The sequence below is a fragment of the Arvicanthis niloticus genome, chromosome 27 (genome assembly GCF_011762505.2).
Source record: "Arvicanthis niloticus isolate mArvNil1 chromosome 27, mArvNil1.pat.X, whole genome shotgun sequence".
Taxonomy (NCBI): domain Eukaryota; kingdom Metazoa; phylum Chordata; class Mammalia; order Rodentia; family Muridae; genus Arvicanthis; species Arvicanthis niloticus.
In genome coordinates, this window is record NC_133435.1 from 15,403,436 (window position 1) to 15,416,462 (window position 13,027).

At 46.9% G+C, this 13,027-nt stretch overlaps 1 protein-coding gene across 1 annotated transcript in view; it reads left to right on the top strand.

Annotated features, from left to right (window-relative positions):
* The window catches only part of Anxa2 (annexin A2), a 38,537-nt gene extending 26,770 nt beyond the window's left edge, over positions 1–11,767 (top strand). Inside the window, exons 6-13 of the mRNA XM_076926178.1 lie at positions 3,172–3,262; positions 3,948–4,027; positions 5,368–5,427; positions 6,625–6,718; positions 7,656–7,751; positions 8,060–8,118; positions 9,703–9,825; positions 11,417–11,767. Coding sequence (XP_076782293.1) covers positions 3,172–3,262; positions 3,948–4,027; positions 5,368–5,427; positions 6,625–6,718; positions 7,656–7,751; positions 8,060–8,118; positions 9,703–9,825; positions 11,417–11,476 — 663 coding nt within the window. The 3' untranslated portion in view covers positions 11,477–11,767. The remainder of the gene's footprint in view (positions 1–3,171; positions 3,263–3,947; positions 4,028–5,367; positions 5,428–6,624; positions 6,719–7,655; positions 7,752–8,059; positions 8,119–9,702; positions 9,826–11,416) is intronic.
* Positions 11,768–13,027: the final 1,260 nt, after the last annotated feature.

Sequence of the window (13,027 nt, forward strand, 5' to 3'; positions counted from 1 at the left end):
CAAAATTTAGATTTAGTCCAAAAGTCAGCACTGCAGTGCAGGTGAGAGTCGATTTCAGATTGGAAACGAACGGTACCTGGATCCAACGGGAAGTATCGGCAGGACATAATATTGTTATCTAAGTTTTGATTTTGCAAAGTTATTTTGAACATGGGATTTGAGGTTAAATTAGTAAATTCTAGTTTAGAAACACCCTTGGATTTTGTGCTCACCTAAGCTACACAATATTACTTAAATGTAAGAGATATACAAATGTCTGACACAGCAAAGCTCGGGGCCCCTTTTCTGTGTGCTTGTGACATGTTGGATAATCTGAGGCTGCCCTCTGCTGGTCCATCTTGGTAAGGCATCTTCAATGAGAGGAAGCTGTATGTCACCCTGTTGGGTTGTCATCCTTTCTGGAGAACACACTGGAAATGAGGCCCCTTCACACATAGAGTATCACCAGAACTTTGGACTTAATGGCCCAGAGCCACTGTAGGATTTGTTAAATCTCTCTTTCTCTCTCTCTCTCTTTATTTTAGTTCATCAGCATAGCTCAAGTGGCATCCTAGGCAGGCTGTACTGCAGAGGAGATACCAGTAGAATAGTGACAGGACACACCAGGCATGGAGTGCATGCTAATAATCCCAGCACTCCAGACGTGGAGGCAGGGGGATCAGAAGTTCAAGGTGATTCTTGGCTGTATTGTGAGTTTAAGGCAGGCTGGGATACATGAGACCTTGTCTAGAAAGAGAAAGGAAGAAAGAAGGAAGGAAGGAAGGAAGGAAGGGAGGGAGGGGAGGGGAGGGGAGGGGAGGGGAGGGGAGGGGAGGGGAGGGGAGGGGAGGGGAGGGAAGGGAAGGGAAGGGAAGGGAAGGGAAGGGAAGGGAAGGGAAGGGAAGGGAAGGGAGTGTAGTTTCATGTCAACAACAGCTTTGAATGGTAGCATTTCTGAGATTTCCAAGTCTTCCGGCCACTGGGGTCATGTGTAAGCTAATCTTCCCCCAGGTTTCTTTAACTATCAACACTTGGATCAGTTCATCTTATTTTTGTCAAGAATCCACTTAGTTGTGATTCATGTGATTTTACTGGTATCTATGGTCAGGTATTAGTGACTTAAAGCAGAGCTGTGTGAGTTGTCAGTCACTCCACTAATCCAAGGCACTGGACCCAATGAAAGGCGCTTTAACTGCACCATCTTTGACCCGACGCCAGCTCTTCCATTAGCTATCACGGTCGAGTGACCCTTCCGAAGCACACAGATCTTCAAGTGACATTAACTGAAACGATGCTTTTAAAAAAAAAATCTGTTTTCACGTCAGGCAATACCAGTGGCAGTGTTTTGCCATATGTCACAGGAGAGGTTGGTCCTGTGATAAGAATTATACATAAGCTGTGGAAAGCTTGGGCCAAGTTTTAGAAATTGCCAAGGTCACCTTTGAAAGTGGAGATAAAACCCTATTAGACTCCTCCGATATGTGGGCGATGGAAGGTGAGATATATTGTGCTCGACTCACACAGTCCTCGGTGTCAGGACCTGGCATTTCTTCTGGCACATGAGTTAGACTTCATTTCTGTCATCTTTGAAAAAACTGCCTCTCCCTGGAAATATTCAAAGATGCTCCATAGCCACCGCAGAACACCCCTTCAGAGGTCCAGAGTGCTATGTAGTTTCGTGGCCACCACAGAGCACCCCTTCAGAGGTCCAGAGTGCTATGTAGTTTCGTGGCCACCACAGAGCACCCCTTCAGAGGTCCAGAGTGCTATGTAGTTTCGTGGCCACCACAGAGCACCCCTTCAGAGGTCCAGAGTGCTATGTAGTTACGTGACCACCACAGAGCACCCCTTCAGAGGTCCAGAGTGCTATGTAGTTCCGTGGCCACCACAGAGCACCCCTTCAGAGGTCCAGAGTGCTATGTAGTTCCGTGGCCACCACAGAGCACCCCTTCAGAGGTCCAGAGTGCTATGTAGTTCCGTGGCCACCGCAGAGCACCCCTTCAGAGGTCCAGAGTGCTATGTAGTTCCGTGGCCACCGCAGAGCACCCCTTCAGAGGTCCAGAGTGCTATGTAGTTCCGTGGCCACCACAGAGCACCCCTTCAGAGGTCGAGAGTGCTATGTAGACCTTTGGCTAACAAGGGAAGAATTTGGGATTTCACTGGAACCTGTGAAAAACCATGATTAAAATCCCAGGGAGAAGAGTCAAAGATTAGATTAAGACTAAGATTCAAAATTAACTATTAACCCGGGGCTTAGCTTAGATTATTCAAGGCACATTTTAAAGGGGGCATATACTCTCTAATAAGTTTAATTAATAGCCGACACACTTTTCATGTGGATAAGTACCTCTCTTATTGTATTAACACCTTATAATTGATTTACATTTTAAACAGTTGTAATTCTACGTAGTTCAAAGTGGTACCTCTATATTCGTGAAAGCATGTACTAGAAGACCCTGGTTATTAAGCCTCAACTTTGATCAGGAAGCCAGCTTTGAAATACATGTTTCATTGAGTCCTTCTAAGCTCTCCAGCACTCTCGAAAGTGTATATATTAAATTCGAACACCCCCCTCATTAAACTCTCATCTCCTAATAAAGTGCTAGCTTCTGGGCTTATTTGTCACTTTTGTTACTCTCTCCTCCTAAATACCCAAAAAGTGCCTAGCAATCAAGCAAAAATGGAAGTAACAGGATGCATTTTTTTTTTAAACCATTAAGCCATTTTTGCGTTTCAAAGAGAAGCGAATTTTATCCTAACTGGCACCTTTCCGCTAAGGAGATGTTCTAATCTGTGGCAGCTGCTGACAGTGGCCACACACCGTTCCTTGGTCATTGAAGACAACTATTTCCTGTTTATTAAAATAGTAGGTGGCTCTGATAGGAACTAACAAAGACAAAGAGCAAGCTGGAGCCCCATGCCTCCTCTAGCACCGAGGGCTACTCTAAGGCTGTCTGTTCTCTCTTCTCATTCATTTTTAAGTATAATAGAATGTAGATGTGCTACACCATCTTGGGATCTGATGATGTGAAAAAACAAACCCATCTTTACCTAGTGCTTGAGGAGTAGAACACAGACTGCTCAGGAGGAATGTCCCTGACGGACCCATCTGTTTTCGGTTTACTTGATGGAGGCCAGCAAAGTAGGCTGAGGTGAGGAAGACCGCTGATGTCTGGGCTTCTTGTTTCACAGGGCCTGGGGACTGATGAGGACTCCCTCATCGAGATCATTTGCTCAAGAACCAACCAGGAACTGCAAGAGATCAACAGAGTGTACAAGGAAAGTGAGTAGCCTGTTTCTGAGACCCACCCTCTTAGCTCAGTGTGTGTCTGTGTGCGTGCATGCTTGTGTGCATGCTTGCGTTCATATGAAGACAAGGGTCAAACTCAGGTGTTGTTCTCAGAAGCCATTCATTTTGTCAAGTTTCTCCCTAAACCTGGAGCTTACCAGTTAGTTAGCCGAGGCTGGCTAGCCAGTGAGTCCCAGGGATGCCCCTGCCTCTGCCTCCCGGCATTGGGATTTCAAGCACACACTTAGCACATTAGACGAAGGTATGGAGGTCAGAGGACAGCCCCCAAGGCTTCTGATTCTATCCTTCTACTGTAAAGGGTCTGGAGGTTAGAACTCGGGTGACCAGATGTGGCTGTAAGCACTTTATCTACTGAGCCATCTTACCAGCTTGAGAAACAATATTTTAGTTAGAAACCAGTTCTCTGATTAAAGAGAGCCTGAGGAGCCCTGGGCTTGACTTAGGCTTGTTTGTCTGTTAGAACTGACAGTCATCTTAGCTTTGATCTTATGGGAGTAGACCCCTTTCTAGAGACTTCATCCTCACTTGGGGGCATAGGACTGTTTCCACACTAGCACAGCAATGCATGCTTTTTGAAAAATGGTGGGTGACAGATAGTTGTAGTGGGTGGTTGGGTGTGCCAGCCGGAAGCATCAAGCCAGATGTGTTGTTTTCTCAGTGTACAAGACTGATCTGGAGAAGGACATCATCTCTGACACATCTGGAGACTTCCGAAAGCTGATGGTCGCCCTTGCAAAGGTTGGTTTCTCTCCCTCCCTCCCCTTGCCTCCTTCCACCGCAGACACAGCTCCTTCTGTACTGGGGAGGGAATTAACTAAATCCTTGTGCCTGCTCAGAAATTCCGCTGCATTCCCGTCTCTGCAGAACTGTCATATTTGTTAATAGGATTTCTTATCCTGCAGAACCGTGTGGACAACTGGACTCGGGGGCCAGGGGAGGGGTGGGCATCTTCCAAGCTCTGGCCTGGATTTCTGTGCTAACCTGCACTGAGTGACTTAAGGAAGGTCACTTTGCCTCTATTTGCAGTCACACCGGACCTGTTAAAGTGACCTCATTCCTTTCACCTTTCACTTGTGTGTGTGCGCGTGCAAGCCTTGCCTTCCTAGTGCCTTGGAATATGTGCAGGTCTTTGTAGGCTCTTCGCTAATGTTACCGCATTAATGTGGATATAAGGCATGTCTCCTGTGAATCTCTAGTTCTGGCTGGCATGCACCTGAACACTGGACTGTCAAGGGAAGGGAATTCTCTCAGGGAGCCCTGTGGCAAGTGACTGAGGATGTGCTGCAGCCTGGCTCACTTATATCTCTTTGACAATGACAACTCTGTGACTCTCCTGCCTTCATCTGCCCCCATCCGAGCACCACAGACTCTGGGTGTTTTTAGAATCCGCTTGCATCTTGCTTCCTTGACCAAAACCCATAGCTGCTGGACCCTTCCTTCTGCCCCACCACCTTCACCCTGGGCATGTGAACCCTCCTTTATCATCACTGTGATTCTGTCCTGCTCTGTGATCACTCTGCACAGTATATCACCCACCTGTAAGCCTGTTCCACTTCTGCCTGTGTGTGCAGAGTGCCCCTGCCTGCCACCATACTGCTGGCCCCTAAGGGTTCAGCTCAGGCCCCGTCCTAGCACTTCTGGGCTCTGCTTACTGTTCACTACAGTAGCGTTCTTTCCATTTGCACACCGTATCCTCATGGCACTCTCAGTTGCCATGTGTCTCACCTTTATACACAGTTTGATCGAAGAGACTTAAACGGGCTCAGCTTCTCTGGGGTGTGGGTCAGGGAATTCGGTAAGATGCTTTCTCAGGCTTGGGTACCCAGGGTTGGCTAATGATGGTAAGACATAGTGCATCCACTTCCCTCCCTGACCATCTCTTCTCTGTCCTTGTCTAGATTAACATGTGAAATGCTGTAGGTGTTATTTGTTCAGGACTGAGGTTATGGCTCAACAGGGTTGGAGAGGAAACTGATGGTCCTTCTTGTTTCCCCCACCCACCCAACCACCCACCCGCCTCCAGTTTTAGAATGCACTAAGAGCCAGGTCTGATGGCCCTTCTTGTTTTTCCCTTACAGGGTAGACGAGCAGAAGATGGTTCAGTTATTGACTATGAGCTGATTGACCAGGATGCCCGGGTACGTGCCAAGCTTCACGGATGTGTATTTGGGGGGGGGGGTTATTTCCTACACAACCGTTTATTTATACACGATGAATAACCTCAAACTAACATTTGTTATCTCTCAGATTCTCTGGGTCAGGGATGGAGACCGGGTTGACCAGATAATTCTGGCTCAAGGTCTCTCATGTGGTCATAGACCAGATGTTGGTTAGGGCTGTAATTACTGAGAGTGTGACCGGGTCAAAGGGATCTTCCCTATGCGGCTCGTGTGTGACTTACTGTCGGCAAGAGATATTAGCATTCCTCCACAGAGGCCTCCCGGGGCTGCCTGAATGTCCCTAACAACATTGCCGCTGGCTTCCCTAGAGCAAGTGATCTGAGAGGGATCCAGGGGCCCCTATGCTCTTATGATTCAGTCCTAAGTGTCACATACTTGTGTCATACTCTGATCGTTAGAAGTGAGTCCACGAATCCAGCCCACCGCCATGGGAGGGGTAAAACTAAGTAATGCCCCTTCTAAGGGGGTAATGGGCCTGTTAAAGCCTCAGCCCATCTGAGACTATGAGGTTTGTTTCCAGGAATCATAGTTACAATGTTGGGGTTAATTACCAGATGTGTACCCAGTTCCCATTGGCTCACTCGGGCTTTGACTGTGTAGAAGTGCTAGGTCCTGACATTGAGCTAGTGGAGAAACTAAAGCAGATGGAATAGGAAGGCTCCCTGCTCCACTCAGTGAGGACAGAGGAAGGTGACAGGGTTCTGTGGCTTCCTCATTAAGCTAAGTTAGCTTCGAACTAGGTGTGCTTCAGAGGGGTCAGCGGTTTTGTTATCTCAAAGCAAGTCATAATAGCTGCAGACAAAATTATGTGCCTCAGTTTTAAAATCTTATATAGTCTGGGGACTACATCAAGTACAAGAGGAAGGTTTTTTTTTTTTTTTTTTTTTTTTTTTTTTTTTTTTTTTTTTTTTTTTTTTTATAAATGCTATAAAGATTTTTTTTTATAAATACACAAAGTGGGCTTTGTGGTCTATGGAGATAGCTCAGTGTGGACCCAAGAAGCCAAAAGTTTGAGCACACCTGTTCTAAGTGGCACATTGTGGGTCACACCTGCATATGGGCTTGTGAGCTCATTCGTCTCTTGGAACGGAATTTTTGAGTAACACCTGCTAGGGGGTCCTGTGGTTAACTTCTGGCTGGCTGCATCTCTCACAGGAACTCTATGATGCTGGGGTGAAGAGGAAAGGAACTGACGTCCCCAAGTGGATCAGCATCATGACTGAGCGCAGTGTGTGCCACCTCCAGAAAGGTGGGTGCTGCACCAGCGGGGCCTCGGTGACAGGAGACTCTCAGGTGGCAAAGGTTGCGCTGAGGTGCAGATCGCCTAGAACAAGACTTGTTCTCGACTTGACTCTTACAGATTCCTTTTTCAAATCATTTGGCCTCCTTTCTCATTGTGGACCCTCTGTCCCCAAATATGTTCAATATTTGATATGTTAGCTTGTTTCTCCCTTTGTGTGTGTGTGTGTGTGTGTGTGTGTACATTTATTTGGTGTGCATGTGGGAGCCAGGTAGACCTTAGGGGTCATTCTTTTGGAACCGGTTCTTGTTTGGTTGGTTTGGTTTTTAGACTCATTGGCCTTGAGTTCAACAACTAGGCTAGGCAGCCTGGACAGAGAGCTGCCGTCCATCTGCCTTAGCCTGCCCAGCACTGGATTGCAAGCTACACCATCATGCTTGGCTTGTTTGTTTGTTTGTTTGTTTGTTTTTGTTTTTTGAAACATGGGTTTCAGGTTGGGGGGGGGGCTAAACACAAGGCCTCATGGTTGGTTGTAAGGCAAGCATGTTGCCAACCAAACCGTCTCCCTGGCCCTCCCTTATTCCCCTTCTTACTAGAGAATCCTTTGTTCTTGCCATGATTGTTGAAGTACAGTACCTGACTCTACACGGTTTCTTATGATATCCACATAGATGGATTCCAGGCAGGGAGCATAGAGATGGTTGAATTCTGTGGCCTAGGCAGAGCCATTAGGGACAGGAGCTAGACCTAGGTCCTCTGGCAAGACAGATACACATCATCTCTGGTCCACCAAGGTGACCTCCAACCCCTAGATGACCGCCAACCCCTAGGATGTTGTTGGTTTTTTTGTTTTTGTTGTTGCTGTTGTTTGTCAAAGCGTCTAATTATGTAGGTCATCCCCGCAGCTTTGACTAGCGCCTCTGATATTATTTGTTGCTTTTCTCAGTGTTTGAAAGGTACAAGAGCTACAGCCCTTATGACATGCTGGAGAGCATCAAGAAAGAGGTCAAAGGAGACCTGGAGAACGCCTTCCTGAACCTGGGTGAGCAAGTGTGGCCATTCCTTTCTGGCAGAGAGGACAGAAACGGGAGGAGTGAATGGCTGTGTGTTTGCTTCAAGGGGAAGTTCACATACACGCCCGGTCATCACTGACCTCTGTATCTCATGGTTGAAGATACCACAGTGGGTGGAGCCTACTGGTTCACAAGATTCTGAGTTTTCCTTAGCCTTCTACATCCTTCATCCATGGGATAGGCCCATTCTGGTCAGTGTCTTAGGGCCAAGGTATTATCTTTCTCATTGTAAGACAGGCAAGCAGCCTCACCCCTGACCTGTGTCTCCTTTCCACAGTCCAGTGCATACAGAACAAGCCCCTGTACTTTGCTGACCGGCTGTATGACTCCATGAAGGTAAGGACTGCTGGCCCAGAGGCTCCGTTTCTACTAGGCTCCTTTTCTGTTTTGGCTGAAACTGAATCTTCCTGCCTAGTGTTTAGAGCAGTGGGTTCTCAAGCTTCCTAATGCTGGGAGCCTTTAATACAGTTCCGAATGTTGTGGTGACCCCCAACCGTAAGATTATTTTGTTGCTACTTCAGAACTGGACTTTTGCTCCTGTTATGAATTGTAATGTAAATATCTGATATGCAGGATCTCTGGTATGCAACCCAAAAGGGCTTGAGACCCACAGGTTGGTAAGCACTGGCTTAGAGGATGGGTTCCCACTAGCTAGCTGAGATTGTATTTGGCAGGTGAGAAAGCACCATTCCATCTTCCCTTAGTTGTTTAAATATGTGTGATGCAGCTCCAGAATAAAGCATCACTGGTGGGAAAGGGTTAGGTGACAGCGGTGTCTGATTTCTGCTGGGGGTTTCAGCTATGGCCTCCTATTATTCCCAGGATAAAAACAAACAGGATGTGAGTGACCATCAGCAGGTACTACATTACATAACAGCTTTTCAGTCCCTTCCCTTAAGTCCTGGCAGGAAACCCTGCAGGGCTTCCATTTTTATCTTCTCGATAAAGAAGGAAGGCAGAGCTCCTGGAGCCAAAGCCAGCTTGCTGTCACATGGCAGATGCATAGCTGGGTGTTCTTCCTGCATAAACTGCCCCAGACCAGCCTGTTTCTAGTTCTTGTCCTGCCAGGACTGTTCTGCTTTCCAGGCCTTTGCTCTCCTCTCTGGAGCACCTCCCTTGTCCATGCCAACCCTCTGCCTGCTCTCCTTGGGCTCCTTGTCCCAGATAATTTCCTTAGTGCAGGCTATTACATACATTCACAAAGAGTCATAAAAACAGCATGCTGGCCCATCCTCTCTGCATCCCTAAAGTGTCCACCAGCCCTTTGCTGTGTATGCAAACTTGCAGGCCGTTGGTCAGAACCCCAGAGCTGACTGGAGAGGTGGCTCAGCGGTTAAGAGCATATACTGCTCGTGCAGAGGTTCCTTTTCTTCTCAGCGTCTATTTTGAATCATTCATAGGCTCCTGAAACTCCAGCTACAGGGCATCTGATGCCCTCTTCTGGCCTCCGTGTGCAGCTACGTGCACACCCATGGGCTTCCCTATACGCACACTTAGAAATTTTAAAATAAATCTTTAAAAATTCAGATGGGCTAGGAAGTCTAAGGTGCTCGTCTTTGTTAAGCCTTGTAAGATAACAACATCGAGAGCCACATAAGTGGGGCTGGAAAGATGGTGCAGGCATTAAGGACACTTGCTGCTCTTGTAGACAGCTTGGGTTTGGCTCCAAGCTTCAGGTTGGACAGCTCACAACCATCTGAAACTTCAGTTCAGGGGGATCTGACACTCTTTTCTGGACTCCAGAGAGTTCCTCTACACCCACACCTACACCCACACCCACACCCACACCCACCCCCCCAACCCCCCCCATTTTTAAAAAGAAATCAATCGTTAAAAAAACCACACACATATAGAAAAAAATGTGATGGATGTTTTTTTTAAAATGATAACCATATCAAGGAACTTAACTTTGACTTTCAGGGCAAGGGAACTCGAGACAAGGTCCTGATCAGAATCATGGTCTCTCGCAGTGAAGTGGACATGCTGAAAATCAGATCTGAATTCAAGAGGAAATATGGCAAGTCCCTGTACTACTATATCCAGGTAAAGCCTGTGGCATGGAGCTGGCTCTGCCAGGCATGGTGTGTGCATGTGTGTGTGCATGACTATGGAGGTGTATGTATGTGTGTATGTACATGTGTGTGTGTGCATGTGTGGTGTGTCTGTGTGTGTGTGAGTGTGTGAGTGCATGTGTATGCAGGTGGCTGGAGAGAACAATGGCAGAATAGTGAGCTTTCTGTTTTCTCATTTTGTAGAGAATAGATGCTGGGCACCAAAAATCAGGGATTTATATTGAACGCAACCTATATGACTTGTCATAGACTCTGTAGGTTCAAAGCAGGATTGTACATTTCCTGCAAGTGTCACTCTGTAGTGGCCATTGCTGTTTATAGTGACAATCCTGCAAGACTTGGTGAGAGTCGGAGAGACTTTGCAGTCCAAAGGCATTTTGTATTATTCTATGATACTCCTGCTTCTTGAAGATCCTAAAAAAAGGCCTAACAATTTGTCTCTCACCAATCCAGCTCTTCAGTGAGCTTACTGTGTGTGCATTTTGGAAGGATGGTGCATTACCACTGTTATCACTGTGCTTAGCTTTATTCTGGGAATGGAGCCTAGGCCTTGCATATGCTAAGTAAGCCCTCCACCTCTGAGCTAGCTTCCACAGGTTTTTAAACGTTTTGGAAGCAGAGGGTGGTATGTGTGTTATCTGGGTGTGCATGCGTGTGCGGAGGCCAGTAATCAATCTCTGGAGTCATTTCTCAGGAACTGCCCACCTTGTTTGTTGATATAGAATTTCTCACTGAGACACGGGGCTCAGAGAGTAAATGAGGCTGGCTGATGAATCCCAGAGATCCTCCTGTCTCTGCTGCTCAGTGCGGGTATTATGTTGTGCATCACCAGCCCTGGCTTCTTAAAGTGGGGGATTGAACTCAGGTCCCCATGCTTGCGTGGAAAGCACTTTGCAGATTAAACTCTTTCCCCAAACCCTCCTTTTTCATTTTGAGAAGGGTTCTCGCTAAGATGTCTGAGCTGGCCTTGAACTTGTGATCCTTCTGCCTCATCCTCCTAGTTAGCTAAGCTTATGGGTGTGCAGTATCAGGCAAGGCTGCAATTCCCCTTCCTAGAAGATCTAGACATTTCCACCATATCTATCTTGGTTTATGGTCACCAAGGACAGCGGTGTGTGTGTGTGTGTGTGTGTGTGTGTGTGTGTGTGTGTGTGTGTGTGTGGTCAGTGCAGCCATACTCCTTAGGATACACGATTAAAGCCAGGGACAGCTAAGCTCTTCACTTCACTAGTTATTTTCATGCATCCTTAAAACCCACAAAACTTCAGAAGGGAGGAAGGGAGGTTCCACTGTGTCCTGTGCAGAAGGGCACAGGTGCAGGAGGAAAGCGGATGTGCTGCAGAAGCCCCTGCAGGACCTGCAGTGTGGGATATGTTTTCTGCCCTCACAGTCATGGCAGGGAGAAGTACCATTTCCTCCTGTGCTTCAGAGGGCCAGAGTGTTGGTCCACGGTGCAGGCCTGCAAATCCCCAGGGCACACCAAGGCTAGGACGGGTTGCTATGGAATCTATTTTTTTCCTGACACTACATTTTTTTTTTTTTTAAATTTCTGGCCACTGTAGCAAGACACCAAGGGTGACTACCAGAAGGCACTGCTGTACCTGTGTGGTGGAGATGACTGAAGGGCTCGACACAGTGGATTGCCCAGAAGTGGCCCTACCTGTGCCCCAACCTAATGTTCTAGAGAACCAGCTTGCCACTAATGGACCCCTGAGCTCCTCCCTGTGAAGATGACGTTAGAGCTGCCGACCCATTTTCCCATCTTAGCTGCCTTTCCCTGGCTTTCCCCTCATTTTCTCCTTTATGCCAAAGAAACGAGCATTCCAGGGAGTTGGACGTACTGTCTGTGACACAAGACACTTGCTCTTATGTACTGTGTCGTGAATAAACCATTTTTACTTCAGAAACAAGAATGCTGTTGCCTTTGCTTTCAAGCCATCGTTCAGAAAGCAGATGTGTTTGGGATTTGACTGCTCGCCCAGGGAGGTTGCCCCTAGAGGAAGAGAGTTCTAGAACTGGGCGCTTTCCTCAGTAGTCACTATACAGATGTGGCTTTTAAAGAGGAACAGTGGATTTAAATTATATACAGTTCAAATTTTACTTCTTAGGCAAGGATGGTAGCACTCATCTGGGTCTGTGTGTATTTCTCCTTGAGGACAACAAATGTTTTATTCGCTGAGATGAACACCGACAACACACCAAAGAGATGATTCCACCCCAGTCTAACTTGGTGAACAAATGAGCTTACTTAGAGTTTCTTAAGAGAACCTGGGACGAGGGTTGCTCGAAGGAGCATGGGAAACTTCAGCACTGAAAAAAATGTCCTTGTCCCTCCCAGCAAGTATTTGTCTTATGAATCCTCAAGTGGAGGTAGTATGGGTAATACAATACATTTCTTCCCACACCCATGCAGGAATCCACTAATGATGTGTACACTCTGGGGGAGGGGTCTCACAAGCCCCTCCCATCATCATGATGTGTTACTGAGTGGGGTTATCACATCTACTGAGATTTCAAGTGGGCAAAGGTCCCACCATGTTTGGAAGACAGGGATCTATAATACACACATACATATCCCTAGCACCATACAAAAAAAAAAAAATTCGCCGTGTCAGTCACTCTGTCTGTATTTCTTAAGCTCAGTATCCACTTCTGGTGGGGAAAGAGCACCTGCACTTAGTGGAAGTTTCTTTTGGATCACTCCACTTGCCTATAGGTGAGAGGGCCAGGGGGCAAGGTCCCAGGGACTCTTCTGTAAGATAGATGAAAACGATTATCTGAGGTGGCCACAAACTAGGGAGAAGTCTGAGGTAGGATGGGATATTTTGTGGGGTTTTTTTGGTTGTTATGGTGGGTTTACAGATTTGTTTTTTGCTATCTTTGAGAGATTTATTTTTATTTTTTAATTACATGTGTGCACCTGTGTGTATGTATGTGCACATGAGTGCAGTTACCTGAAGTGACCACAAGAGGGCATCAGATCCCCTGGACTGGAGTTACAGGCAGTTGTGAGGGATGGTGCACACTCAGGCACTAGAAACTGAACTCAGAACCTCAGCAAAAGCAGTATGTGCTCGTAACCTCTGGGTCATCTCTCCAGAGTTTTGAGTGAACCAAGAACAAATAAAGTGATTTTATTTAGACTTGGCCTTGGCAACACGGTTGTAATGCAA